This window comes from Colius striatus, chromosome 9, assembly GCF_028858725.1.
Source record: "Colius striatus isolate bColStr4 chromosome 9, bColStr4.1.hap1, whole genome shotgun sequence".
Taxonomy (NCBI): domain Eukaryota; kingdom Metazoa; phylum Chordata; class Aves; order Coliiformes; family Coliidae; genus Colius; species Colius striatus.
This window is the reverse complement of record NC_084767.1, coordinates 20204494-20231523: the sequence shown is the minus strand read 5'-3', so window position 1 is coordinate 20231523 and position 27030 is coordinate 20204494. Positions and strand designations below refer to the sequence as shown.

General features: G+C 38.4%; 1 protein-coding gene across 1 annotated transcript in view; it reads left to right on the top strand.

Moving 5' to 3' along the window:
- The window catches only part of LARS1 (leucyl-tRNA synthetase 1), a 34210-nt gene extending 8122 nt beyond the window's left edge, over window positions 1-26088 (top strand). The window contains exons 6-32 of the mRNA XM_062002670.1: window positions 473-634; window positions 1593-1705; window positions 2059-2122; window positions 2763-2830; window positions 3180-3405; window positions 4500-4587; window positions 4691-4767; window positions 5400-5453; window positions 6796-6936; window positions 7617-7694; window positions 8572-8657; window positions 8750-8815; window positions 8906-8988; window positions 9645-9783; window positions 11872-12084; window positions 13449-13506; window positions 14384-14447; window positions 15048-15231; window positions 15476-15566; window positions 16410-16550; window positions 17100-17240; window positions 17329-17439; window positions 18492-18602; window positions 20674-20778; window positions 21547-21642; window positions 22625-22757; window positions 25610-26088. Of these exons, the coding sequence (XP_061858654.1) occupies window positions 473-634; window positions 1593-1705; window positions 2059-2122; window positions 2763-2830; window positions 3180-3405; window positions 4500-4587; window positions 4691-4767; window positions 5400-5453; window positions 6796-6936; window positions 7617-7694; window positions 8572-8657; window positions 8750-8815; window positions 8906-8988; window positions 9645-9783; window positions 11872-12084; window positions 13449-13506; window positions 14384-14447; window positions 15048-15231; window positions 15476-15566; window positions 16410-16550; window positions 17100-17240; window positions 17329-17439; window positions 18492-18602; window positions 20674-20778; window positions 21547-21642; window positions 22625-22757; window positions 25610-25815 (3099 nt within the window). The 3' untranslated portion in view covers window positions 25816-26088. The remainder of the gene's footprint in view (window positions 1-472; window positions 635-1592; window positions 1706-2058; window positions 2123-2762; window positions 2831-3179; window positions 3406-4499; window positions 4588-4690; window positions 4768-5399; window positions 5454-6795; window positions 6937-7616; window positions 7695-8571; window positions 8658-8749; window positions 8816-8905; window positions 8989-9644; window positions 9784-11871; window positions 12085-13448; window positions 13507-14383; window positions 14448-15047; window positions 15232-15475; window positions 15567-16409; window positions 16551-17099; window positions 17241-17328; window positions 17440-18491; window positions 18603-20673; window positions 20779-21546; window positions 21643-22624; window positions 22758-25609) is intronic.
- Window positions 26089-27030: the final 942 nt, after the last annotated feature.

Sequence of the window (27030 nt, the reverse complement as noted above, 5' to 3'; positions counted from 1 at the left end):
AAGTTGCTATTGGGTAGAGATATAAGATATCTGAAGGACAATAGCTGGAAAAAGTAATGTGTGCAAAGTAACATGAGAAATGATTTTTGATACAAAGGTATAATACAGGACTGCTCCAACTTTTCAAGGTAAAAACACCCATTTGTTTGACCTGGACCTTGGTGAACTGGTCGTTTCTTGCTAGTTTGCCGTGGCACAGCCTTTCTGCAGCTGCCTTGGGTAGATGTAAGCATGGAACAGTTGAAAAGAGAGGGGTTAGTGTATGTACAGCTGAATGCAAGCTAAGAGTTAGTGTAGATCAGAAACTAATCACTGGTCTTCACTGTTAGAAAAAGGACAGTAGAATATTTGTTTTAACTTATGTATCTGGAATAGAAACCATAACATTAATAGCTTAATGTGCTCAAGAGTATTTTTCTCTATTGTGAATACAAGAGCATGAACTTTTTCCTAATCATGATTGTCCTTTCAGAGTAAGGCAGTTGCCAAGGCTGGCTCTTCCAAGTACCAGTGGGGAATCATGAAGTCCTTGGGTCTTTCTGATGAAGAAGTAGTCAGTTTTTCTGAAGCTGAGCATTGGCTGGATTATTTCCCTCCTCTTGCTATCCAGGATCTGAAAAGCATGGGATTGAAGGTACCTGTGTGACGTCTAAAACTCAGTTATGCCAGCAGCCATACTTGTATTGCTGTTACGTTTACTAATAGGCTTTTTCTCCTTTGAAGAGACTTTCTGCATAATACCAACATTATTCTAGAAATAGTTCTGATATTTATGGAATTATTCATTTAACCTTTTAATAAGCTTGGGTGATAAATATTTTCTTATATAGCACTTATGCCCTATGCAATGATCAAAACTGGAAACAAGAATCAGATAAAGGAATTACAATTTTCACTTCTTGTTTCCATATTAGATAATTCATAGAATCAGAGAATGGTAGGGGTTGGAAGGGACATTTAGAGATCATCTGGTCCAACCCCCTTCAGAAGCAGGTTCACCTAGACGAGGTTGCATGGGAACATGTCCAGGCGGGTCTTGAAGACCTCCAAGGAAGGAGACTCCACAACCCCTCTGGGCAGCCTGTGCCAGGGCTCCGTCATTCTCACAGTGAGATAGTTTTTTCTTATATTTAAGTGGAACTTTTTGTGTTCTTCCAGCTTCATCCCATCACCCCTTGTCTTGTTGCTAGCTACAGTAGAAAAAAGGGATGTCCCATAGTCAGTATTGACAGTAGTTGTAGGAAGAGTAATGATGTGATATGAAATAAAGATGTGTCCTACCACCACTAATTATGAGGTTATGAGACAAAGTAGTGCTGAAATTTAGATTGAGTTGGTTAAAACTGCTACAAAATCTCTTGGATTTACAGCAGATGAAGCCTTGAGACTTTGACGTCTTAGCTCTGAAAGACCATGCACATACAGATCGCACAGTTATGTTTTTAAGCCTTTACCCTTTGTGTGATATGTGCTTGTGGTATCTGTTTGGAGAGAAACTTCTTTTATGTTTTTAAAATACTAGTTTTGCTCTGGTGAGTTTGCTTGAATTTCTTTATTGTGTTTATTTACTGGAGACTCTTACGTGTTCCCAGGTGGATTGGAGGCGTTCTTTCATTACTACAGATGTTAATCCCTATTATGATTCTTTTGTACGATGGCAGTTTCTTACATTAAAGGAAAGAAATAAGATTAAGTTTGGGAAACGGTAAGTCTACTACTCAACTCTTGAGTTCATTGTGTATATGGATAAGCTCAGTTTACCAAATACAGAACTCTATGAGACGTCTCGAGAATGTGCTTATAACTCACATTAGACTAGAATACTTTCAAGTGCTCCACTAGACATGGGAAAGTAGTGTATTTATTGTGCTAGCAAAGTGTATGAGATTGTTGATAATGAAAACTTTTGCTAAAACTGATTGTTGACATGGATGGAAACATTTATGCTGAATTTGAAAACAGGATTAAGAGATCTCTTTTTCTTAAGATATTTTCTTCTTTCCTTGTGGGCTACACATTATTTTATTTGCTCCTAAATGAAAATTTACCTTTTTCTAGATATACAATTTTTTCTCCAAAAGATGGACAGCCTTGCATGGATCATGACAGACAAACTGGAGAGGTAATACTTTTAATTGACATTTTTATATGTTGGAAAAAGAAATTGTGTCTTGGAGCAAAATGTACTTTGTATGTACAGAGTGTTTGGTTCTCAGTTGTCAGTACATGTGAAAATTGGATGAACTCCTATTGAGAACATTTGTTTTTAGCTGTGGATAGCGTTTTTCATTGTATCTGTTATGAGATTATTTGGAAGTTTCTGCCAGCAGCATCACTGCATCATATAATAAATTACCTATTGAAACAAAACAAATACAAATACGTTGCTGAGATAGTGTCTGTCATGAGTAAATTTTGGGATGTAGGAATAAAGGTGGGTTTTGAATGCCTCTAGAGAAGGAGACTCAACAACCCATCTGGGCAGCCTGTTCCAGTGGTCTGTCACCCTCACAGTGAAGAAGTTTTTCCTTGTGTTTCTTTGGAACCGCTTATGTTCCATCTTGTACCCACTGCCCCTTGTCCTGTCTCTCCAGTCTGCATTTTGGTAGACAGCCATTTTTATCAATGGAAATATGATTTACTTTGAAGAATGCATCAGTCCCTTAAATAGCATTTGGATTAGGTTACTACAGAAAAGGATTTATTTTCTTTGCTGCTTGAGGCCATGTCACATCTTGATTGCTGCGTTATGTGAATTGTAGGGTGTCGGGCCTCAAGAATATACGCTGATAAAATTGAAGGTGTTAGATCCTTATCCTACAAGATTAAGGTAGGTCTTGGATTTGTAATGGCAAATAAGTTCTATCTTGCAACCAGAAGTGACTATTAAATTTGACAGTCTGTTTTGTCTAATACAGAGTTTAATTGCAGCCTGTTATTTCTGTCACTTCAAAGACTTGGTTTCTGTTTTGAGCTGCTGTGTTCCCTAGTCTGTGTAGAACCCAAATTGGAGTTTAAAAGAAGGAGGAAGAAATTGAACAACCCATGAAGAACTTAATGACCCTCTTTCATCCTTTAGGAAATGTTACTTAAAAAGTTCATATTAGCTTAAAAGCATGTTCTGTATTACTCTGAATGTTTTTATTTTGGTGACATCTAAAATACTCTTTTTCCCTCAGTGGCTTAAGAGGAAAAAATATCTTCTTGGTGGCTGCTACACTTAGACCAGAGACCATGTTTGGACAGACTAACTGCTGGGTTCGCCCAGATATGAAGTACATCGGCTTTGAAACTGTGAATGGAGATATTTTTATCTGTACCCAGAGAGCTGCCAGGAACATGTCCTACCAGGGCTTTACAAAAGATAATGGAGTTGTACCTGTTGTCAAGGAGCTGATGGGAGAAGTAAGCACCTTGCAACTTACTGGTCAGGCTTACCTGTTCTTGTGAAGCTTATACTTACAAAGGTGATGGTAAAATTCTACTTATAAAGAAAATCTAGGAACTATTACAACAATTTTTCAGTGTTCAGTGGCTGAAAAAGCAAGCAGAAGAGCTCCCTTGACAGTAATCTACAGCTGCTTCTGGAAGGTTCACCTAATGTGCTTACCTGTGGACAACCGCATTGCTGATGCCTTAGTATTACTTGATGAATGAGTGGTTTTAAGTAATGTTTTTCTACATGATGGGAAGAGTGATAACTTCTCTATAAGGAATGGAAAGGGATGGAAAAAATAATAGCTGCAAAGGGTTGTGTGAAAGAAGGGTTTGTGTTGTTTCCAGTATATCTTTGTGAATGAAGCTTTCTTACCTGAGTAGTTGAATGTTAGTGTTTATGATATTAAGTACCCTTAATATCTGTGCTTTGAATAACTGTAGCTAGTGACATTTGTCACTCAATCTTGTCACCATTTTTCTTCATCCTGCTTTGAAGAATGAAGTAAAAGATACAATTTTTGTTTCTCTGTTAGTAGATATGGTGTGAATTTGGGCAAATCAGAGAGGTAGAAGACAACTGCAACATCTAGACTACCTCCTGTCAGTGCACAAATGGTCTTGACAACATGCTTTTCCTTTCTTTGTTTAATCTGGTGTTTGACATGAGCTACCTAATTCATTCCTGTCTTGATGCTCTTGTGCTTCAGATATTTGGAAGCAAATTGTTCTCCTGCTTGCTACCTTTTTACAACTTTACACTTCAGTAATATTTGCTTTCTCTGCATTACTTTGTCTATATTATCTGGTGTTTGACTTTTCTGACAGTAAATAGTCCATGTACTGTCTCAAATGGTCCATTGTTGCTTATATATTTTTTGTATAGATAGATACAAAAGTATATATTTATATTTTTTTTAATATATTAAAAATATTTTTTCAATGTATTTGTTCATAATATGTAGGGAATGTCAGCAAATTTAAAGAATATTGGCCAGGACTGCTTACTCAGGTAGGCAGAAATAGTGCTATTTATTGTAATGATATTTCCTTGTCCTGCACAGGAGATTCTTGGCGCTGCGCTTTTGGCACCACTCAGTGCCTACAAGGTTATATATGCTCTGCCAATGCTCACAATCAAGGAAGATAAAGGTAACCTTACAGCAGGTTCTTGCCACAGCTGATTTGATGCTCACTGTGCATTCAGTATGTGTTGACTAGTCTTTTTATCTACTGCATCTTTTTCTTTGTCAAGGAACTGGAGTCGTAACAAGTGTTCCCTCTGATTCTCCTGATGATATTGCAGCCCTCAGAGATTTGAAAAAAAAACAGGTCAGTCTTACCTGAATTGCATATGTTTGTTTCCTTTTCATAGTGTTGAGGGTTGAAAGTGGACATCCAGTGGGTCAGGTGAAACTCCCTCTGATTAGAGTTTTGTCATCTCTAATGTGAAATTAAATACATTAACATCCATCTGGGCTGGGACAAATGTTTATCCTGAGACTTCAGGAAGAGTTTTGGATGGGAATCATGTAACTTCTGTTGCATGTTAAGGCAGAGAAGAGTACCAGTGAAACAAATAAATTCCTGTTATGGAAATAACTTTCAGAGAGGAGATTAAGATCTCTGTATGAATTTCAAATGAAACTGTTATTATAACTTCAAGAGTACATCCATCAGCATCTAAACAGCTTTCCTTATCTGTTGAATTTTTGTCCCACTTGTTTTCAAGGTGTCTACATTTAAGAGAAAAGAAATACAATTAGGCCAAGGAGTCACTTGGAAATGAGATAGGCATTAAGCTTAGGGGTGAGAAATGGTTGAAAGGCAGGGAAATGGCTTTGTCTGCATTGAAATAAAATAATATGTAAAAAACCCCCTATGAATGGATAAAAGCCTTTAATTCCAGAAGTTTTTTCCTCTATCTATATTGCTTTTTTTTAAACTTCTTTTAACTTTCAAAGGCTTTGAGGGTGAAGTATGGCATCAAAGATGAAATGGTCCTGCCGTTTGAACCGGTAAGTAAACCCAAACGTGTCCATCTGCAGTAGATGTGACTTTACTCACTGATGAGAAATGTTCCTTTTCCAGAATTTCTTTTTAGAGTCCTTGTCAGCCAAAAGAGCTGATAGGTTCAGAATAAAGTTTTCTTCTTTTGCTGTAGTTGTAATATTTGGTTTATTAGGGGTTGCAACCAAGATTTGTTATTCTCTGTTATATCTCAGAGATAAAGTGAAGTAGGGAAGTATTAAGTTTTTGGGGAATTACTATTTTGAATAATGAATTTTGTCATTATACTGATAACCTGTTGGTTGATTAAAACTTACAGCCTTAATGGCTAGATTATTTTATCTGTTCTTTGCAAAGAACTAAAGTCCCTTACAGAGTCCCAGAATGGTGAGGGACCTCTAGAAGGGACCTCTAGAGATTATCCAGTCCAGCCTTCTGCTAAAGCAGGTTCCTTTTGATCAGGTGACACAGAAACATGTCCAGGCAGGTTTGGAAACCTCCAGAGAAGGAGACTCCACAATTTTCCTGGGCAGCCTGTGCCAGGGCCCCCTCACCCTCACAGGAAATAAGTTTTCCCTTGTTTTCAAGTGGAACTTCCTGTGTTCCAGCTTATGTACATTACCCCTTATTGTCTCACTGGCCACGACAGATAAAAGACTGTCCACAACCTCTCAATACCTGCGCTTTAGATATTGATAAGGTCCTTTCTCAGTCTTCTATATAAGGTCCTTTCTCAGTTTTCTCTATTAATTCTTGCTGGTAATGCAGACTGGATCAGTTTTCATTAGAAAACGTTAAGTTACAGGCAAATCTATCACCAGTATTCTGCATCTCAGCTTCTGTACAAGCGCAGCTTGGTCAGGAGTTGAAACTGAGTTATTGCTTGTAGAAGGGCAGGTAGGAATCACGTGGGGGATGGCTGGGAATTTCTGATTTGATGAGTGGAATTGTGCTAATACCTTGTGTTCTATGTAAAAAGGATTAGTACTAGATGCTTCAAATTTACAGACAGGGTAGCCCAATGCAGCAGAAGTTTGACGTAGCCCTAGCACCTGCTTCTGCTGTCATGAAGGTTCTTTGGTTAATACTGCTTTTGGCTGAGTTATCATGCAGCACAAGCAGTTTCAAGTAACTAGTAATGACTGCCTTTTTTCTCCCTTCATAATATCTGGTTCAGACTCCCATGTCAGCCCTGGGACTGCAAACCAAGGAAAATATACCTGTCTGTGGTTTGTTCAATGCATCACTTCTATGTGAAATACTGTGAAATCTGTGAAACATCTTTGTATAGCTTTTATGACGTTGAGATAATTTGGACTGAATATCTGACACTGTTTTGTAAATTCTCAGGTGCCCATCATTGAAATCCCAGGCTATGGCAACCTTTGTGCTCCATTAATCTGTGATGAGCTCAAAATCCAGAGCCAAAATGACAGAGAGAAGCTTGCTGAGGCCAAGGAGAAAATGTACTTGAAAGGATTTTATGAGGGAGTAAGTAGTAATAGATTCTGGTGTTTTCTTGCTGCATTTATTTAAGAGGGAAAAAAAAGTGGGTAAAGATAAAGAATATTTTTTTGAAAGACTGGGAGAAAGAGGATGTTGTTTGTTTGTTTGTTTTTTCCTCCACTCCCTTTCTTTTCTGTCCACTTTTCATTTAGACTTTTGCAGTCAGTTTCTGCAGTTGGAGGAATTGTGTAGAATTGGTAAAAGCGAGTGGAGGAATGCATTGACTGCAAACTGAGATGCATAACCTGATTTTCTAGCAAGGAATCCCCCTTCTGGGGACTTGATAAATTTTGTTACAAGTATTGATTTTGAAACTGATATGAAAAGAGCAAAGTTTTGGTGTGTAGGATTTTTTTAGTTGTTTTTTTTTCTCTCGCCTCCTGTCCTCTTGTGTAGCGTTCTATGATGTGTGCCTCGGCTGTTTACTTGTAAGCTGACAACAATTTTTATTTCTGACTCTGATTGCCTCTGTGTGTGTGAATGTGTCCAAACTCATGTAAAATTGACTGTATTTAATGAAAAAACCCCTCACTTCATTCCTATTTTTTGTGTGTCCAAGATTGCAGTAACTACTACTTCTTTATGTTGATCTAAAGAGCTTTTGCACCTGTTTCTTGTTAATTAAAAAAAAAACCCCAACCATCCATTTGGTCCATCTTTTACAGGTAATGTTGGTGGATGGATTCAAAGGACAAAAAGTTCAAGATGTCAAGAAAGTTATTCAGAAGATGATGGTGGATAATGTATGTGATAGTATGCCCATATAGTCTAAATTATCCATTTTGTCGTTTTCACAATAGCTGAGTCACTAAAGAAACCTCTCTCTTGGTTCTGCAGTCCTCAGTAGTGCTTTGGATTGCTAGCAGTACGAAATACTGCTAGAAGAAGGATCTTGTGTTCTTGGACTAAGTGGGATGAATAGCTTAATTAGAGTCCTCTTATTCCCTGCTTCATCCTATCACTTTGTCTAGGAAATATTTTGGTGGTCTGATTTAATCTTTGATATGAATGGGAAGATAATGAAAGTGTAGGAAACCCTGTGATTTGCAGACACTGTGTTTCTGGGGTTCATCGTGAAGAGCAGTAATGGAATTGTAATCATGTCATATCTCTAACAAGATTTTCATAATCAGGACTGGAAGTGGGACAGACTTTAGTTATTTAGTTGATATTCCCTTGCTTGTTGCAGCATTGTGTTCAAATTATAATGTAGCACCTCATTCTGCATTGGAACATGCAATTTGTAAAGACGGAATTAAAGCTCACTGCTCTATTTTTCTTTACCTTCCCCTCTCCTTTTGTCCTTCAGAGTTATCTAGTAAATGTTTTAATCAGTAGGATCATAGTCAAAGAGTAATATTTTGTACTCTGTCCTTCTTTTTTGTCATGCATGGATACATTCTTTACAAAGTTATGTGAACTGATACCTCAGAGAAATACGCAGTCAAGCGTTGCCTTCATTTTGCTGAAGAGAGTTCTGAGGCAGAGAGAGCCTGTGCAGGGATGAACGCCAGCAAATCAATGCTGTAATTAAGAAGATACTTTTTAGTAATATCTGAGGATTTTCAAAACTTTGACAAGTACTTAAATCTTAACTTTTATTACCCTTTCAACTCTTAGGATGAAGCCATGATTTATATGGAACCTGAGAAACAAGTTGTTTCAAGGTCTGCTGATGAATGTGTTGTGGCCCTTTGCGATCAATGGTGAGTGAAGTGAAGCTGTAGTTATAAAGTTACTGGCTTATTTTATCCTATTTGTGGTTTACTTTATTACAACAAAGTTTTCCTGTTTGTAGGTATTTAGATTATGGTGAAGTGAACTGGAAGAAACAGACATCAGAGTGCTTGAAATATCTAGAGACGTAAGTTATAAAAGCAGATGTAAAGGGGAGTGATTATTTGGTGGTGGTGGTCTAAGAGGGATGAGAGGAGTAATAGCTTATTTCTTACAGGTTTTGTGAAGAGACTAGGAGAAATTTTGAAGCTACTTTAGGTTGGCTACAAGAGCATGCATGTTCCAGGACATATGGCTTAGGTAGGCAAACACTCATTTTCTCTGTGCTTGATGGGAATTGTACTCATCACCTCATTTGGAAGACTTAAGTGCTATCTAGAATCCAAAATGGTGTAGGTAAGTGTAGAATAGATTTTTGCAGCTTACACCTTGGCCCAACATCCCACAGAAGGCCCACTTTCTTGGAAACACACGTGGCCGTGGCTAATCTTATTTTTGTATTGCTATAGTGATTCTATGTAGCATCTCTGTAGCTTTTTGCCTAGGCCATTGATTTGGAAGGGACGTCAGAAGAAGGAGCTCAGACTGTTTTTTGGATTTTCTCCTTAAATTCTGACTAGCCTTCATCTTGTGTAGCCTATGGATATGGGACAACTGTTATAACTGCATTATAATAAACAGCAAATGATCATGAGCTGAAATTTCTTTCACAGTTGTGTTAAGAGACTGACTACAAAAAGAGCAAGTGTTTTTCATAACATTTGCAAATGCATAAGTTGAATTGCTGTCAAAGTGTTTTTAAAAACATACTTGCAGGTATATATAGAATCACAGAATTGTGTATATGTGTATGTTCCACTGAAAGTCGTATAAACTGCTTATGTGTGCTTGAGTGTTGTGCTTGTTGGAAGGATTGATACAGTCTGTGTCTGATAGCCAGCTTCTGTCTCTTCTAGGAACCCGCTTACCTTGGGATGAGCAGTGGCTGATAGAGTCTCTCTCTGACTCAACTATCTACATGGCCTATTACACAGTGGCTCATTTGTTACAGGGAGGTAACTTGAGGGGCCAAGGAGAATCTCCTCTAGGCATCAGGTAAGGAGAGCGAATCATTAATTTTTTGTGTTTAATTTGGTGTATTTATCTCCTGAATTGTTCCTGACCAAGACTTACCAAGGAGGCTGATTCTTTGCTTTTGTGTTTAAAAAGTATCATTGTTTAATCCTGCTGTTATCTAAGTTGCAGCAGATCTGCAAAAGGGAAATAAGGAAGGCGAAAGGAGCATGGTGGACAGAGAGAGAGAGAGAGAGAGGTAGAGAGGTGTCCCTGAAAGCAGAACTATTTGAAAACTACATTACCTTTTTAAATACTTGTTTGGCTTACCTTGAAATGGTTCTTGCCAGGTTTTTGAGTGATTGACTGCTATTATTGACTGCTTTGCCACTATATATAAAAAAAAAGGATGCTTTAGTGTACAAAGTGAGCAAGATTAACTTTTGTTTTTTGTCACTATACTAAAAGTTGGTAACTTCTAGAAACTTAGAACCATCTTTTGCCAGTAACTCATGTGGAAGCCTTCAAAGTAAGAGGAGGAAGGCATTTCTACCAAAAAAACTCCTAAGACTGGCCTGTGAGCTGTTGGTTGTGAATTTTTAGTGACAGAGATCAGAGAGATATGAGAGTACATCTTGTCTGGAATTGAAATAAAAAACCAACCCAACTAAACAACACCATTCCAATCTTGCCTTGAATCTTATGCTCTAATTCTGCATGTTTTATGAGCTACTTTGTGTAGTAGTTTACATGCTGGAACTGGAACATACCTTATTCCATTCTATAAATAATCTGAATAACATTTCCAAAGTAAGGATTCTTACAAACAGAAATAATTCTGGAAGACTTGGCAAGGCTTTAATTTTGTCTCAAACCTAATTATAGAGGCTACCTACATACTGATTGTGTTTGGAAACAAACTTTGAAGTGAGCATCCTGAACACTGAATTACAGATTTGATGTAATCAAGTATATAGAATTAGAGTATACTCTTACATGTGTAGATAACATCTTTCTGAAAGTGTTAGCAAATAGTTTTTACTAAGACCTACTCTGTGGGGTAAAGTAAAAGGAATTTTATGTCAATCACCATTTGATTACAGTGATCTTTGGCACTAGACATAGAAGGTAAGTCACAGCACAGTAATTTAAAGTGCAGAATAGCTACCAGAAGTTAAACAGTAAACTGGTGCATGTAAGAATTTATTCTAGACTAATGGTATTCACCATCATTTGAACTAGCTGTTCAGAAAGTACTGGAGGTAGTTTAGGTCTAGAATGCTTTTCTTCTTGGCATAATACAGGCTAAAACACCTTAGTAGATGTTAACAAATTAGTAAACTTTGATTTGAAACTACTAATTAGAAATATGTGCAGGTAATATCTGGTGGACTCCAGTGAAATTTTAAGGAGCTAGGAACAAAGATCTCTGCAGAAACAAGTAGGCCAGTGGCTGCAGAACTGTGGATCTAAATTGCATATTCATATTTTTTTTCATTCAAAGTTGTGGCTCTTACCTCTAGTAACTGTTAAAGTGTGTCTTATAGTAAACATTAGTTTCTAATGGATTCATTCCATTCAAAGTGGGAAAAGATCACTAATTTTTCCATGTAGGAGATGGCCTTGAATTGTACAGCATTTCTCATGTGGTCCTGCTCTATTGCTTTCAGGGAAGGCAGAAGGAATGGCTGTAGGACCTAGTTAAGGGAGGGCAGGGAAACTTGCGTACTATTAATAGATTTTCAGTATTCAGTGAAGGTCACAAGTGGTGCTGGGGGTGTGGGGGCGTAGCATTTGGAAAAGAAATTATAAGATTTCGAGGAATATCAAGGTTATGCTTTAACTATTAATTACTTTTTCTTTATGAAGGTCTTCATGCTTCATTGGGAAATATGAAAGGACAGTTTAAGGAGGGCATGGCTTGAGCAGTTTTAGGTTCTGGTTTTGTTTCTGATGTTTTCTGACTTGCTCACCTACTGAGTGTGAAACGTACCTGTACACTCTTTGTTCATATTTGTTCTGCTTATTGAATGGAGTATCTTGTGAGAATGAACCAACAGTTTTAAGCTGTCTTATACAGTGTAAGAGGAACTTTTATTGACATCTCAATATGGAACTAATTCTGTGCAGGGCACATCAGATGAGCAAAGAAGTTTGGGATTACATCTTCTTCAAGGCAGCTCCATTTCCTGAAACAGATATTCCAAGAGAAAAGTTGGATAAACTAAAGGAAGAGTTTGAATTTTGGTATCCTGTGGATCTCAGAGTTTCTGGCAAAGATCTTGTTCCAAATCATTTGTCATACTACCTCTATAATCATGTGGCTATGTGGTCAGGTCAAAGGTAAGTTTGGACATAATGTCAAACAGGTGTGCAGGAGATAGCTGGCCAGTTTATAGTTCTGGAACTTTTACAAATCATGTTTTTTGACTGAACAACATTCAACATTAAGTTGAAAATGTTGCAGCTTTGTTACTGTTGTCTATAGTAGAAGTTATTGAAAGTTGAGGCTTTTTACCATTATTTCCCTGGTGTTTTTTTTTTTTTTCTAGTGTCCTCTAAAGATTTTAAGTTGCATGATTCCTACATATAGATTCTAAAACATTGTTTAAAGCAAGACTGAAATCTAGGTGCCTAATATGACTTCAGAACACATAGGATTGCAGCAAGTCAGCTAAACACTGTAATTCTAGCATGTAGCATAACTGACTTGGCAGATTCAATCAACTCTAAGAGCAAACCTAAGCATTTATATGTCCTAAGGTGTTTCTTTAGAGGGTATGGGTAAAACCATCCTGAAACAGCCTTGGAGTATCTTTAGGGGTTCTTTTTTTTTTCCTCCTTTGGAAGTGTAGAAAATATGAAGTAGCAGCATCTGGAACTCAATCCAAATGCAGCTGATGTTGGAATTATGGTGTTTGATGCTGGTTTTCTTTGTTTTAGCTGCTTATGGAGGTGTAAAGTGCTCAGTTAGGTAGCCACACAGAAAAGCAAACATGCAAAAGTGGAGAACAAATTTTAACTTTAGCTAGTTTTATAGAAGTCAAATTCCAGAATTGCCTCCTGCTATGGGTGTTCCAATGTTGAGTTGTTTTCCTGCACTGGGATTTTAAGCAACTGTATTGTCATTAATTTTTCTTAGTTACTGCTGGAGGATCATTAGAGCAGAGTATATTCCTGTGGATTATGTGATGCAGGTTGAGAATCTGCCAGTCACATGATACTTTTAGAAGTATTTAGTGCTGTGCATGAAGATAACGTCCTTGCATTCACTTGAACCTCTATTTAAAAATGTATAAGACTATATATAGGAAAACCTGTTTTCTAATGTATAGTAAAGTTGATCATGGAGAATTTGATATCTGCCTTCTTCATTGGTAGTGATATGGGCCTGAGCTCTATCGAGTGCTGTTGGGTGATGTCAGTCACTGGCCTTTAAATTAATGTAGCTGCATAGAGGGAGGTGAGGTAAAAGAAATATAGTTGTAGGGGCAGTGCTATTTGCATTTCTGCAATGATCGTTCCAAGCCTTTATATTGTAGTTCTTTTAATCTTCAAAGATACTCCTTATTCTTTTTAAGACACCCTGTAGGTATTTTTGGAAGATTCCACTTAAGGAATTCATCACAAACTGGAATGTAAAACGTTAGTTCTTTTTTGAAAATGTATTTATTTTACTAAAGGCTTTCTGTTCTGTCTTCAAACAGAGAAAAATGGCCAGTAGCTGTGAGAGCAAATGGACATCTCCTCCTCAATTCTGAAAAGGTATAGTGAGATTTCATGTATGAGATGGCTTCTGTGGTTGACAAAGTAGACATCTGCCAACTAGAGTGGAAAAATCCTTTTCAGAATTTAAGACAAAGAAATAGTGACAAGTGTAGTTTCTTTATTGGCATCTTCCAGTTTTTCTTTCCTCAGAGAGAAAGACTTCCCTTTCCTCCAGTTCTATCTAACATTTTTCTTAAATCAGCTCATGTTCACCAGTTTAGTGAAGATTTCAGTGCTTTTCTGTTAAGTTTTGGGTAATATAGAATGTAGAATGATTTAAAAAAAAAAATGGCTCTGTTAAGCATTGTTGTATGTGCAGTGGGAAAAAAATGTTCGTGCCAACAACTTGCTAATTCATGCAAGTTCTGAAATTTGAATCTCAGGTGCCTGAACCTAGGTATTAGGCCTTGCAGATTGCCTAATATGAATTAAAAAATATTGCCACCAAAGCCCTTCCTGAAAAATCAATGCAAGATGAGCTGAAAATGCCAATTTTTGCAGTATCATTTAAATTTAATTTTGGTAACTTCTGGAATTAAAATATAGTACTGGTTCAAAGCTTGACAAAGACTGGGGTGGAACCTAAATGCTGCAGAAGGCAGCTACCACTTCCCTGCAGCTGTGGTGGATATGGACCTTATTAGTAACAACTTGTGCAAGTCTCAAGACAAGCTCAACATTCAGAAGTTACATGAGTGCTTGCAGAGTTTATTCTACTTTTACTGTGAGGCCTAGTTCACGTTTACTAAATTACTTTTGCTGTGATCCATGAGAAAATACTTTCTCAATGGTTTGTCCAGACCCCTGTTGTGCCTGTCTTGCTTATCCAACTAAAAAATAGATGAGTGAACAAAGACTCTTACATTTATTTCAGATGTCTAAGTCTACAGGCAACTTTCTTACCCTCACTCAAGCTATTGACAAGTTTTCTGCAGATGGTAAGTATGTTGTGACCTGCATCTGGTTTTCAGTTATGCCAAAGTGACTAAAATTAGTGTTTTGCTCCCAAAGGAGCAGTGGGTTTATTGAAGTATTGAGTTGCAATGAATCTACTGCTTGCCACCTGTTCCTGTTTGAAAAGTTGAGCTCTATTTAGAAAATTGGGGTGCATGTTAGCATGGTAACTGTTCTAATCAAGAACTGTTCCTAGAGTTGAGACCTCCTGGAGGTGTCTATTTTATTCTTCCATGTTCACTTAAGACATCAAAACATGAGACATGCTGTTGATGCCCATAGTGTGTACACTTGCATGCCCATGTTCCTTCTTTTTTGTTCCTGTTTTTTGGACAGTGATTGTACGTGTCTCCTTATTCTTGGTGTCTGTCTGGTTTCCTTCCTAAGAAGGGCAATGTACCTCTCCTGGGTAAAGTGCATCCTTTGAGACGTCTCTTTCTAGTTGTCTAGGCAGTTTGTAAATTCACTTCACGTTTTGTTAACTCATAATGAAAGATGAGTTGTAATTCATTTTGAGTCCCTTGCCTCATGCATCTACCAGCTAATTGTGTGCCAGCCATGTTAGCTGATCCAGTTTCTTTCAGGCATGCGTTTAGCCTTGGCTGATGCTGGAGATACTGTTGAAGATGCCAACTTTGTGGAAGCCATGGCAGATGCTGGTATTCTTCGTCTCTACACATGGATGGAGTGGGTAAAGGAGATGATTGCAAACAGAGACAGCCTAAGAAGTGGTCCTGCCAACACCTTCAATGACAGAGTCTTTGCTAGGTATTGTACAAAGACTAGTAATACAATTTGATCCATTTTTCTATTTTGCAAGGAATATTTCTGTAGTTTTTGCTGTGTGTTGAGGTTTTTTTTCCTACCACATAATGAATTCCATAAAACAAAGCACATTACAGAACATGTTATGGACTGGGCTGCACAAGCGACATTGATAGTGTTATTTTACACATTGTTGCCATTATGTGGGGTAGACATGCTATATTGACCTTTTCACTTACCTCCCTAGTGAAATGAATGCAGGCATAATGAAGACAGATCAAAATTATGAGAAGATGATGTTTAAGGAAGCTTTGAAAACTGGCTTCTTTGAATTTCAGGTAGGAGGCTTCTTTTCAGGTGTAAGAAACTGACACTTGGTATTTGTTACTTCAGGGATTTCTTTTGATCCTGATGCCTCTGATCTTTAATTATACAGCTGAATTGGAATCAGAATTGTTCCAAGAAGCAAGAGGCCTTTAATGGAATAAATTGAAATTATAAAGGCGTGCTTGTGTCATTTTTACAAAGATCCACAGAAAGTTCTCATGCGGCAAATAGTCCTGATATCTAATATGTGCAAAAAGCTGCTTAAAACCTGACACTGTTAAAAAAAATATTTCCTTTCTTTAGCTCCTTTATGATAAGAAACTCTTCATGAGAAATCCAGATACTATATTAACAAAATTGTTTGGAAGCAGAGTGCTTTTTTGATATATTCCATAAACTGTCTCCAGAGCATCTGCTGAACCATGCCACTTCATGAATTACTGAAACTTCTTTATGTTACTACTTTATGAGACTCAAAAATATGATTAAGCTGAATTGTATGTATAATGATAGATCATATTAATGGACTTTTACTTAGTACTTAGTAGTATCTTTATGCAAGCTACTCAGAATGACAGTACTTGATACACTGTTGTGGATATTTTTGTTTCTTATCTCTCTGCCAATAAACACTTTCTAAAATGAGCTATATTAATGCAAGAACCCAATGGCCAACTGACAGATTCATGCTCAGGTGCTTCAGTAAAATACAGTTCTTGTAATTATCCATTATTGAGTTCTATGCTGCTTGCATTCTAAGGCAAATATAGAGCAACGAATTGTATGTGTTTCGTTCTAAGTATTTCTCCATGGCAGTTGGAGTGTGTTAATGATGACTGCATTGGCTATTTCAGGCAGCAAAAGACAAATATCGTGAGCTGGCAATAGAAGGAATGCACAGAGAGTTGGTGTTTCAGTTTATTGAAGTTCAGACTCTGCTGTTGGCTCCTATCTGTCCCCACTTATGTGAGCACATCTGGTCACTGCTGGGAAAGGTACCAATTTGTGTGTTTTGTCATTTGATTTCAATCTGATCTGAGCTTTTACTGATTTTTAGTTAGGCTTGTATCAAGACTTTCGGGATGTCTTTCACATGCAAGTAGAAGAAATATGTGTCTTACAATACAAAGAGCCATAATGGCTTATTGTCTGTAGGATGAACATACAGAGCCTGTTACTGTGATGATATGTGCAACTTTAATACAGATCACTTTGCTCACAAAGAGGTGATCTAAAATTAACCCAAATAATGCAATATCCCTGTGCTTATGCAGGAAGCTTAGTGCTGGAGTTTTAAGTGCCTTGCACTTGTAGATGATGTAGCTGTAGGGCAGGTATAATTGTATGTGTAGTCCTTTACACACTTGCAGATAAATGCTTGTTGTCTGTGCAGTTACTCCTTTACGACATAGTTAGAGATGAGCATTCATTTAGGTTCAAACTGTCTAAACTCCAGTTTCCAGTCAAACTATAATTGCTTGAAAAAACACCAGGTGCTAATGTGTTCTCATCGTGGTGCATGTTCCTTCTTCCTTTCTTTAAAGCCTGATTCCATCATGAGAGCCTCTTGGCCAACAGCAGGTCCTGTGGATGAGATATTAATTCGCTCTTCTCAGTACCTCATGGAAGCAGCTCATGACCTCAGACTCCGTCTCAAGGGCTACATGGCTCCTGCAAAAGGAAAGGTGAAGTGTACTAGGCTATCCTAAGTGTGTGTATTGTCTCAGAACTTGTTCCTAAGTTTGTTTGTGGTTTATTTCTTTTTTTCCATAGAAAAGTAATAAAGAACCTTCCCAGAAGCCTTCTCACTGTACCATCTATGTGGCGAAGAACTACCCACCTTGGCAGCACACCACCTTGTCAGTTCTGCGCAAGCACTATCAGGTAGCCATACTTCCATGTTTCTTTGGCCTACTTAACTGCTTTTCTGTGGGTTCCCTTTTTCTGTCTGTAAAAACTTACAAGGTGTAATTTGTTTCCAAATTAATTGAAGAAAAATAATTTTAGGGTTTTTTTATGCTTCTACAACTGTCCCAATAAGTTTTCATGCTTAATGAAAACATCTCAAGGAGTGTAATTGATTTAACAATATGATGTCATTGATTTTGACTGAGGGAAAAGTGGCCCATGTTCTCTTAGTTTTTTCATTTGTCAGTGCTTGGCTTTTAAAATATTCTTCTTCCCCAGTATATTTCTGAGGAAATGTTGACTGACAGATTAACGCTGCCTTACTGTGCAGGTGGGCTTAGAAGCATTTTGTTGGTCCTTGAATAGGTGTATACCATTCAGTGATGTTACAAGAAATGCATGGAAATGGAATACATCGAAGTAGAAGAAATAGGCTTTTCTGAAAGCAGAAGAATTGCTTCTGACATGAGAAAAACTGATCAAAGTGGCTTGTAGCATCTTGATAAACTGTCCTTGTCAGCTTGAGCAAATCACTATGGATAGATTAGAGAGTCAAAACTATTCCAATTCATGGTGTAGAGATAAACCAGTATTACGTTAAAACAGATTCCACAGGAGGAATTTCTATGAAACTTTGGGCATTCTGTAAGTTTTTTTCCTGCATCATTGTTAAAGTCTGCTGTTTGGTCTGGTGCACTTAATAGTGCAAATACTTAAATTTTGAATGTAAACCCCAAACAACTGAAGAACCAAGAACTTAAAAATGTGCTGGTGATAGTTGATGTTGGATTGAAAGTGCAGAAAAATGCTGAGTTGCCTGAGTGGCAGTAAGTACCTGCATTTTTGCTCACAGTTTTAACATTTTACTTTTCTCATCCCTTTGAAACATTTTAAAGTTATTACGTGTGGAATTGATGATGCCAAACCTTGCTGGTATTTATGGGAAAGCACGAAGGGTATATGATGTGAAAGAGCAAGGTTTTTTTAATGATACCTATCCTTTTTAATGGATGTTCATCAATTTTTAGTCCAGTGGAGGTCAACTGCCAGATAATAAAGTAATTGCCAGTGAGCTTAACACCTTGCCAGAGCTGAAGAAGTATATGAAGAAGGTTATGCCTTTTGTTGCTATGATTAAGGTAAGTGCATGATACGTCATACAAAGTCAACAATAATCTGTAACTTGGTGCATGGGTATTGTTTCCTTCATATCATTCTTGGATCACCTAGTAACGTGTGACTTCAGTCTCCATCCTGCCCCTTGCTTATTTGGCATCTTGATGTTTCTGTTTCTAAACTTCCTTAGCATATCTGGAAGAAAGCTATAAAAATGTCTCTGTGAATTAGCCCAGGTGAGCTAATGGTCTAGTTGAGACTTGGTGGTTTGTGTATTTTGCAGGTTATGTAATCTGTGCTTCAAATACATGTTGCTTCTTCTACATTTGATATGCATCATTTGACTTTTGCAGTCTTTCATACTGAAATGAGAATAAGATGTTGCTCTGGAGACATAAAAATGCTTCACACGTGAAAGCTAAGAATGAGGCTAAGAATAATTGATAGTACTATGTTTAAGGGCAGAAAAAAGGGACTGTTCTGAATGGAATTGTGAATTTTGTGTATAATTCTCATGTTTTTATCACTAATACTCTGATGCTATTGCTTTGCCAGAGTCAAACAAGCCTATGAAAATCGCAGCTCGCATTTTTTCTTAAAGAAACTTCTTTGCGTTTGCTCTTGCAGATGTAAATTCAATACAGCAACTGGAAACGTCCAAGAAGCAAAGAATAAGCAAAATTAGAAATAAAAAAAGAGGGGTTAGAGTAGGATTTAAAACCTTTTGGACTTCTGCTTGCAATCTGTAGAAGTTGAGAGGGATGAGTAATGGAAGAAAATTGTAACGAGTGTAAAATTATTACTTTTTGTCCATAAGCTTTAGCTTGATTTTTAAAATGCTTATCATAATGCTTCTGTTTGTAAACTTTGTCGTATTTTATAAATGGAGGTGCTCTTTTTGCTCTCTCTCTGGGATTATTCTGATTATTCCTTTTCATGTTAGCTCAGAAGCCTTCAGAGGGACACAGAGCAGCTGTGAAGCTTCTTGTATAAGTTTGTAAAGAGATGTAGTGGTATGTTGGATGAACTGATACAGTTGGAAAAGGTCAGACAGGCTTTCAAGTCTAAATCTATGTCAGGTCTGAAACATCCCTGCTTTTTGATGTCCTGAGTCTGGCAATAGTTAGTGATCCTGGTGTGCACAGAGAATGGAGTTGGCATGCTGAGACTTACCTGATGATCGATCCTTTCACTTTTAAAGAGCAGTGAGGAGTTTCACAGACAGACACAGAAACATCTGAGCTCAGACTATCTGGATCAGTATATTTTCATCTGAAGGCAATTATTCATCAATTTCAGTGTACAAGGAGCACTTCTGCTTGTGCTTCCTGTTTGTCAGAGGAGGGCTTAAATGTAGAAGAAACTTTGTGATTTACAAAGGGAAACAATTCAGTGCAAGTACAGGGAATCTTCCACATTAAACTGACAGGTAAACCAGGAAACCACAGCTATGCTGAGTCTGCCAAAGCAGAGCTTCAAAGGAGACAGCTGACTCAGCATACGAAAGCAAGAAAGGCACAGATTAAACTTAGAAGAGGAAGTTCTGTTTTAGTAAAAAAAAAAAAAGCGTGTTTTTTATATTACCTTTAATACTTTGTCTCTTGTGACTGTTACTGTTGGCTTTCTGGACTAATTAAGTTACTTTTATGTTAACATCTAAAGTGGTTGTTATTTCCCTGCAGAGAACTTGTTTTACGACTGCTGTGAACATGTCCAGTTATTTTAAACTAGGTCATAAGACTGAATTTCCTGCTGTGAAATACCACTGAAATGCTGACTTATTTTGTGAATTCTCAACCTGCACATTAAGTAGGGATTATAAATAACTGTGAATGTCAAACACCTCTTCAATTCTATATTAAAAATGTGTTCTAATTGCTCTTACTCCTCCCATTGGTGTCACTAACTCCCTGCAGAAGAAACCCTGTTACAAGAAAATTATTGCTCCTACGTTAGCATGTTGTGCCAGCAGAGAGCTCTCATATTTAAAAGCCTATTCTTTTCATGACTAATGTAGATAGTTTGCCATTTTGAAGCATCATTTTACTTGCAGTGTTTAGAGGGTTTTAATCCTTTTTTTTCCCCTCTTGACAGGAAAATCTGGAGAAGAATGGTTCACGTGTTCTTGATCTAGAACTGGAGTTCGATGAACGTGCAGTGCTCATGGAGAATATTGTCTATTTGACAAATTCCCTGGAGGTTGGTACACACTTGGCATATTCATTACTTGTTTTTATTGCAATAGCTGGAGGACCAGCATTTCCTAAGGCTCTCAGCCTGTTTAACTTTGGGTTGTATGTTGCTCAGGTACTGGTTTTTTATCATGTGTCTTCACTTAGCTGTACTGAGCCCAAATTCATTTGTCAATGTTGTGACCCCACCCCACTCCTCCCCTACTCTGCGCCCCCAGTTTAAAAAGGCTTTGAGAACTTGGGCTGTTGAGCAGAGAAGCGTCAGGCTGGCTGGAAGGAGACTGGAGTATTTGACCTACCGTGAGAGGCTGAAAGAAATGGGCTTGTTGAGATGGGCTGAGGGGAAGATCTCAGAGAAGTTCTCAGCTCTTAGAGAGTGGAGGATGATTGGGATGATAGTCAAATGAGACAGCAACTGGGAGTGATTGCTGGAGTTGCACCTTGTGAGGCTCAGATGGGACACAAGGAGAAGGCAGCAGTGTTGCCTTGAACAGACTCCCCAGAGAGGCCAGGAGATCTCTGTAGGATCTGTGTCCTTGGAGGCTGACTAGTGGGGCACTGGTGCATGGTGAATGTGGAGTAAGTGACCCTTGGAAGCTGCTTCCAAACAGTGTATTGTGATTTTAGGTGTGCTCTTGTTGCCTTATATCAATGTATATTTACTTTCTGCTTTACTATATGAGCAGTTGTTTGATAGGCCTGGTAACTCCTGCTGTTCCTACCAAACGATTAAACTCCTGTTTATTCCCTCCTCTCCCTTTTTTCTGTTTTGCAGCTGGATCACATTGAAGTAAAGTTTGCTTTGGAAGCAGAAGATAAAATAAAAGAAGACTGCTGTCCTGGGAAACCATTTTCCACATTCAGAACTGAGGTAAAATCAGAAATTCATACAGTTGAAGTCTGAGCACTTAAATAAAAATAAATCCCAGGCAAATGTAAATATGCACTGTAATCAGACATGAACTTTGGATTTATTTTGCTGTTGATTCAACACCCCTTCAAAATAAGAAACATTTTTTGAAGCAATTATCTTTTTTTTTCCTGTGTACAGAACCCTAAATATGGTTATGATTGAACCTTAACTTTAAGGCTCTTTCAGTCAGTACAATTTAATGATTTGACCTGAAGATTGTTGAAAATAAGTGACCTGAGCATTGTCATACTCTTGTGGGTTTTTTTTTCTTGTATTTCAGCCATATGCCTCAAGTACTGCTGTTTAGATAAGTTAGATTGTATTCTAATTAAAACACAGGCCAAAAATAGAGAATTGAGATGATCCTGTGCAAGTATGGCTGAATCTCACTTTGCCACTGTTACTTAGGAACTGTGGTATTGCTTATTATACTTGTTACAAAGTATTACAAATTTCCATGTGAAACTTTCTGTTACTTGTTTGCTGAAACCTAAATTGTTTTTAATACTTTCTGTGTTTATCCATTAGTTTATAATGGGCTAATAAATTCTGTACAGTTGCATAAAAATAAAACCTTTCGAAATTATTCCTACAGCCATGTCATGAAGTCTTGGAAGGGTTAGTGAGTAATGTGTAAGATTAGTGAAACTCTACAACAGTGCTGTCATGTAGGAGTATTTCTAGCTGTAAGACTTTTCAACAGTAAAAATTTCATTGATTTCCCTAAGTATGTCCTACAAACTTGTGAGTATTCTGGCTTATGTTTTAAAGAGCTGTGGGAGTGCTTGTGTTCTGTCACTGTCAGTCAGTGTTTCTAAACAAAGTTTATTCATCCAAAATATTTGTCAATATAAGATGTTTGTTTCAGTTTAATGTTGTCTCTGAAGTCTGGATCAGGAATACAGATTCTGCTTAGATGTTTGTATTCACTTTCTTACAGCCCAGTGTGTCTATATTTCTGGTGAACCCTCAACCATCAAATGGCCACTTCTCTACGAGAATTGAAATCAGGCAAGGAGACAATAGAGAGACAGTGATCAGGCGCTTAATGAAGATGGACAGAGGAATCAAAGGTAAAATGCTGGCACTGGTGTACCGCGGGCTGATTGGATTAATGTTTCCAGGAGAGATGTGGAAACAAGCTATTTAGCCTAAGGTGAATTAATTTAACAGTTGCTATGTCTCCTCCTTGTAATTTCTCACCCCGTTCCTAGTGGAAAACTATCTGTTCACTTAAAATTTGTATTACTGAAGAATTGCTCAAAAACCTATCGGTTACCATTGTTTTCGCCAAACTCCATCTGGCAGTCTTGTTGGGAAATAGTTTAATGCTACTTTGAATGCTGTGATTCTTCTTCACGCTCTACTCTTGCATTCTTTATGCACTAATACTTTATTTCAACTGTTAAATGTTGAGACATGATAAGTACTGGAAAGAGTCCTGGTTGATTACAAATGAAACATGAGCCAGCAATGTGTCTGCATGGCCAAGACCAGTGGCATTCTGGGGTGTATTAAGAAAAGTGTGTCCAGCAGGTCAAGGGAGGTTCTCCTCCCCATCTACTCTGCCTGGGTGAGACCTCATAAGGAGTGCTGTGTCCAGGTCTGGGCTCCCCATCTCAAGAAGGACAGGGAACTAACTGCTTGAGAGAGTCCAGCACAGGGCCACCAAGGGGACTGGAGCATCTCTTTTATGAGGAAAGACTGTGAGATCTGAGGGGTTGTTTAGCCTGGAAAAGACTGAGGAAGGACTTTATTAACACAAGTACCTAAAGGATAGATGTCAGGAAGCTGGGGTGACACATTTTTCTGTAGTGTCCAGTGACAGAACAAGGGGTAATGGACATAAACAGGAACACAAAATGTTCCACTTAAGTACAAAGGAAAACTTCTTTTCTCTAAGGATGAGAATCTAAGGATGAGCTCTGGTACAGGCTGCCCAGGGAGGGTGTGGAGTCTCCTCTGGAGGTTTCCAAACCCACCTGGACACGATCCTGTGTGACCTGATTGAGCGGAACGTGCTTTCGCAGGGAGTTGGACAGGATGAGATCTAGAGAGCCCTTCTAACCCCACCATTCAGGGAATCTGTGATACTGGAAGAATTCCTTTGAGAGCACTCAGTCCATGGGCAATACTGAATTCCAGTGTGAAACCATGAAGACAAATGCCTTTCATCTGCTGTGAACTTGGCTTTGCACTTAAGCTGTGATGCTCCCTGTTCCACTGCCGGTGTCAGACAGCTGCAGCGATGGAGACCCAAGTGCAGCGGCGGCGCCCAGGACTGGCCACTGTCCCACGGCCTCATCGCTGGTGCTTGCCAGAGCTTGTGCCTCAGTGGTGGTGCAGAGAAGGCTCCAAGGAAGGATGCAGGCAGAACTTGGGGGTGCTGCTTTTGCTATGGTGTATTTACTTAGAGTGTGTTGAAGGGCTGGTGTTACTGTGGTTTGGGAACCTGAATTTCTTTGTAGGAAAAAAAATCCAACTTGATGGAAATTCTTCTTTTGGCAAAAATCTGGATTGCAGCCAGTAATTACTTTGCCTTCCCTTGATTCTTTGCCTTCTAAATAGTTTTCTGTCCAGTAACTTTACACAGGGCTTTTCTGCTGTTCTTGAAGTGATGTGCACTGTCAAGACAGAAGAGGTGTTTTCATCTCTGTCACTGTCTCATTGTGTGGCACTGGGGAAAATCTTAGCCCTTTTCCTGGTTTTTGCCTTGTTACAGTTAGAAAATAAGCTGCCTTAAGAGTGCTGCTATGGTCAGTTTAAATGTTTATAGTATCTTGGCAGTCTAAAGGTGGTCTTTGTAAGTAGCAGTGCTTTAGGGTGGATGCTTTTCCTTGATTTTTCTTGGAAATAAGCAATGTTTTTTTTCTAGCCTACTTGTTAGTAATTTTAGTATTCCTCATTTATCCACCTGCTTGGAAAGATGCTTTAGGAAAACACAGAATAGCATGATAAAATTTAATGTCAGACATTGCTGAAACAAACATTAAGTTTTTGACCCATGTAATGAATGAAAGTAGCCTTCTTAAAGGAGCACCAGCTGTGTTTTTGTGAAGAATGCAGGAATTAAGAATCAAACAAATCTGAAATACTGAGCTGAGTATAAAAGGAAGACTGGACCTCATCCAAAAGCTTGTGACAGCAGAGAAATTTTTTTCTTTCTGTGTCTTTCAACAGCTTGTGTTTATGTTAATGTTTATCTGTAGAACAAAGACAACTACATACTGATGATGGTGCATACAGAGGAATATACGTTATAAAGTATGTAACAAAACAGAGGCTGGGGGGAATGCACCATGTGGATAGTAGATGTGTATTCATAGTCACTACCTTTCTGCTGAGTGACTGTTTTTTAAATGATTGAAAACAAGTTAGATTAAACAATGAAGTTGTCACTCTTGTCTTTTCCAGAAGGTGTGACTATTCTGTTGATGCACAAGGGCTAAAAGGTTGTGCTTGGAGGAGGACTTGGCTGAGAGGTGCTGGGCATCCTAGAGGTTTTTCTTGCTCTGCTTAGCAGTCTTTTATTAACGTGTGTTTTAATAAGGAATTGTATTTAAAACAACTTTCACCTTCCTCTTTCTCCCAGTCTCTGAAATTTGTTTCTTGGAAACTGGTACTGTGACTGTTCAGTTACTCTTAGCTGTCCCAAAGCCAGATGAGGCAAGTGTAAGGTTTAGAGTGTGGTATACGAAGCAAGTATTTCTGTGTGATTTCTGCACATTTCAGCTGGTAATTTTCTGTGTAACCACTGAATGACATCTTTGTAGTAGATGTAAATCTTAATGTGGATGTTATTCCCAAGAAAATATATGTCTTTGGAGCAGATATAGAACTACCAAGTGTTAAGTGTTGCTTTGATTACTTCACTTGATACTACAGCTAGATCCCCCAGCCTAACTATCCAGTATCTTTGCTACAGATCTCTCTAAAGTGAAGCTGATGAGGTTTGATGATCCCGTGCTTGGGCCGCGCCGTGTCCCAGTTCTCGGCAAAGAAGAAGCAGAGAAAACTCCTATCCTGGAGCAAGCCATCTTCCACATTGACCTGAATGAGAAGCACGTTCGCCTCACTGAGAACGGCCTGACAAAGGACATCGGTGACACCATTGTTTATCTGGTTCATTAAACTGATGTGTATCTGGCTTGAGCCCTGGGAGTGAGAAAGTTCATGGAGTGACTTTGAAAGCATCTGTAATCAATTTGTTCTTTTAAAAAAAAAAAAAAGCCCACCTAAACCAACCCAATTTTGCATGCAAAGTGACCCCTACTCTTTTAAACCTAGATATAATAAACTTATTTTCCTCTGGCCTTTTGGCTTTTCTTGTAAAGAAACAGTTATGCTGAATGTTAACGTGGTGAATCTTCCTTTCTGACTGTTGGCAGTGTTTTCAGAAGCAAATTAGAGTGCCACATTTGGAATTCCTCTCCCTCCTAGGTAGGCTAGGATCTGGGTAGAGAGGTTGGTTGTAAATCTCCTGCTACAGAGGGGGAAAAATTCCTTCATGCTTCTGTATTGTACTTATGTACTTTTCAATGATGCAAGTGGCCAAACACCATTAGGGCACTGACACTGGCCACCAGTTTGGTGCTGAAGAGCTCTTCAGCAGGAGTTCAGTATGGCAGTTCCCATGCTTCTCAGCTCTTGGAATGGGAACCCCTGTAGCAAACACTGTTAAACACTGACTTTTCCTTTCTTTTTCTGTCATAAAAGTATTCAGAAATATATCTAAGTAGAAAGGTTAAGTATACTTTTGGTGGATTTTATATGGTGATGTTTTTTGGTAATTCCAGGGCTATTGCAGGCTGCTTTTTTTCCTTTTTAGAGTTACAAATCGTCACATACAGCTTCAGGACTTTTGTCTGTGACTTCTTGGAGGTGTCTGGTGACAAACAGCACACTTTGTTCTGCACCATTGCTCTTTAGCAGTTTCACAATTATTGATGCTCCATGTGGCTTAACATTTGAACCTCCTCTAATAATATTACAGTGTGGGAGGAAAGCAGTGTAGGAGCCTCGAGGCTGCTGTGCTGAGTGCTGCCGAATGCCGTTTTCTGCCTCTTCCTCTGTTATCCTTTTGAGAAGGCAGGGTTTGTGTGCTTGTGCTTGCAATATGAGCTTTCATTGGAATTATTATGGTTGGAAAAGACCTTTAAGATCGAGTGCCAAGCCCATCACTAACCATGTCCCTCAGCACCTCAGCTACATGGCTTTTCAAGATCTCTAAGGAGGGGAGACTTCATCACCTCCCTGGACAGCCTGTGCCAGTGTCTAACAACCCTCTCAGGAAAGAAGTTCTTCCTCGTGTCCAATCTAAACCATGCCTGTAGCAACTTGAGGCCA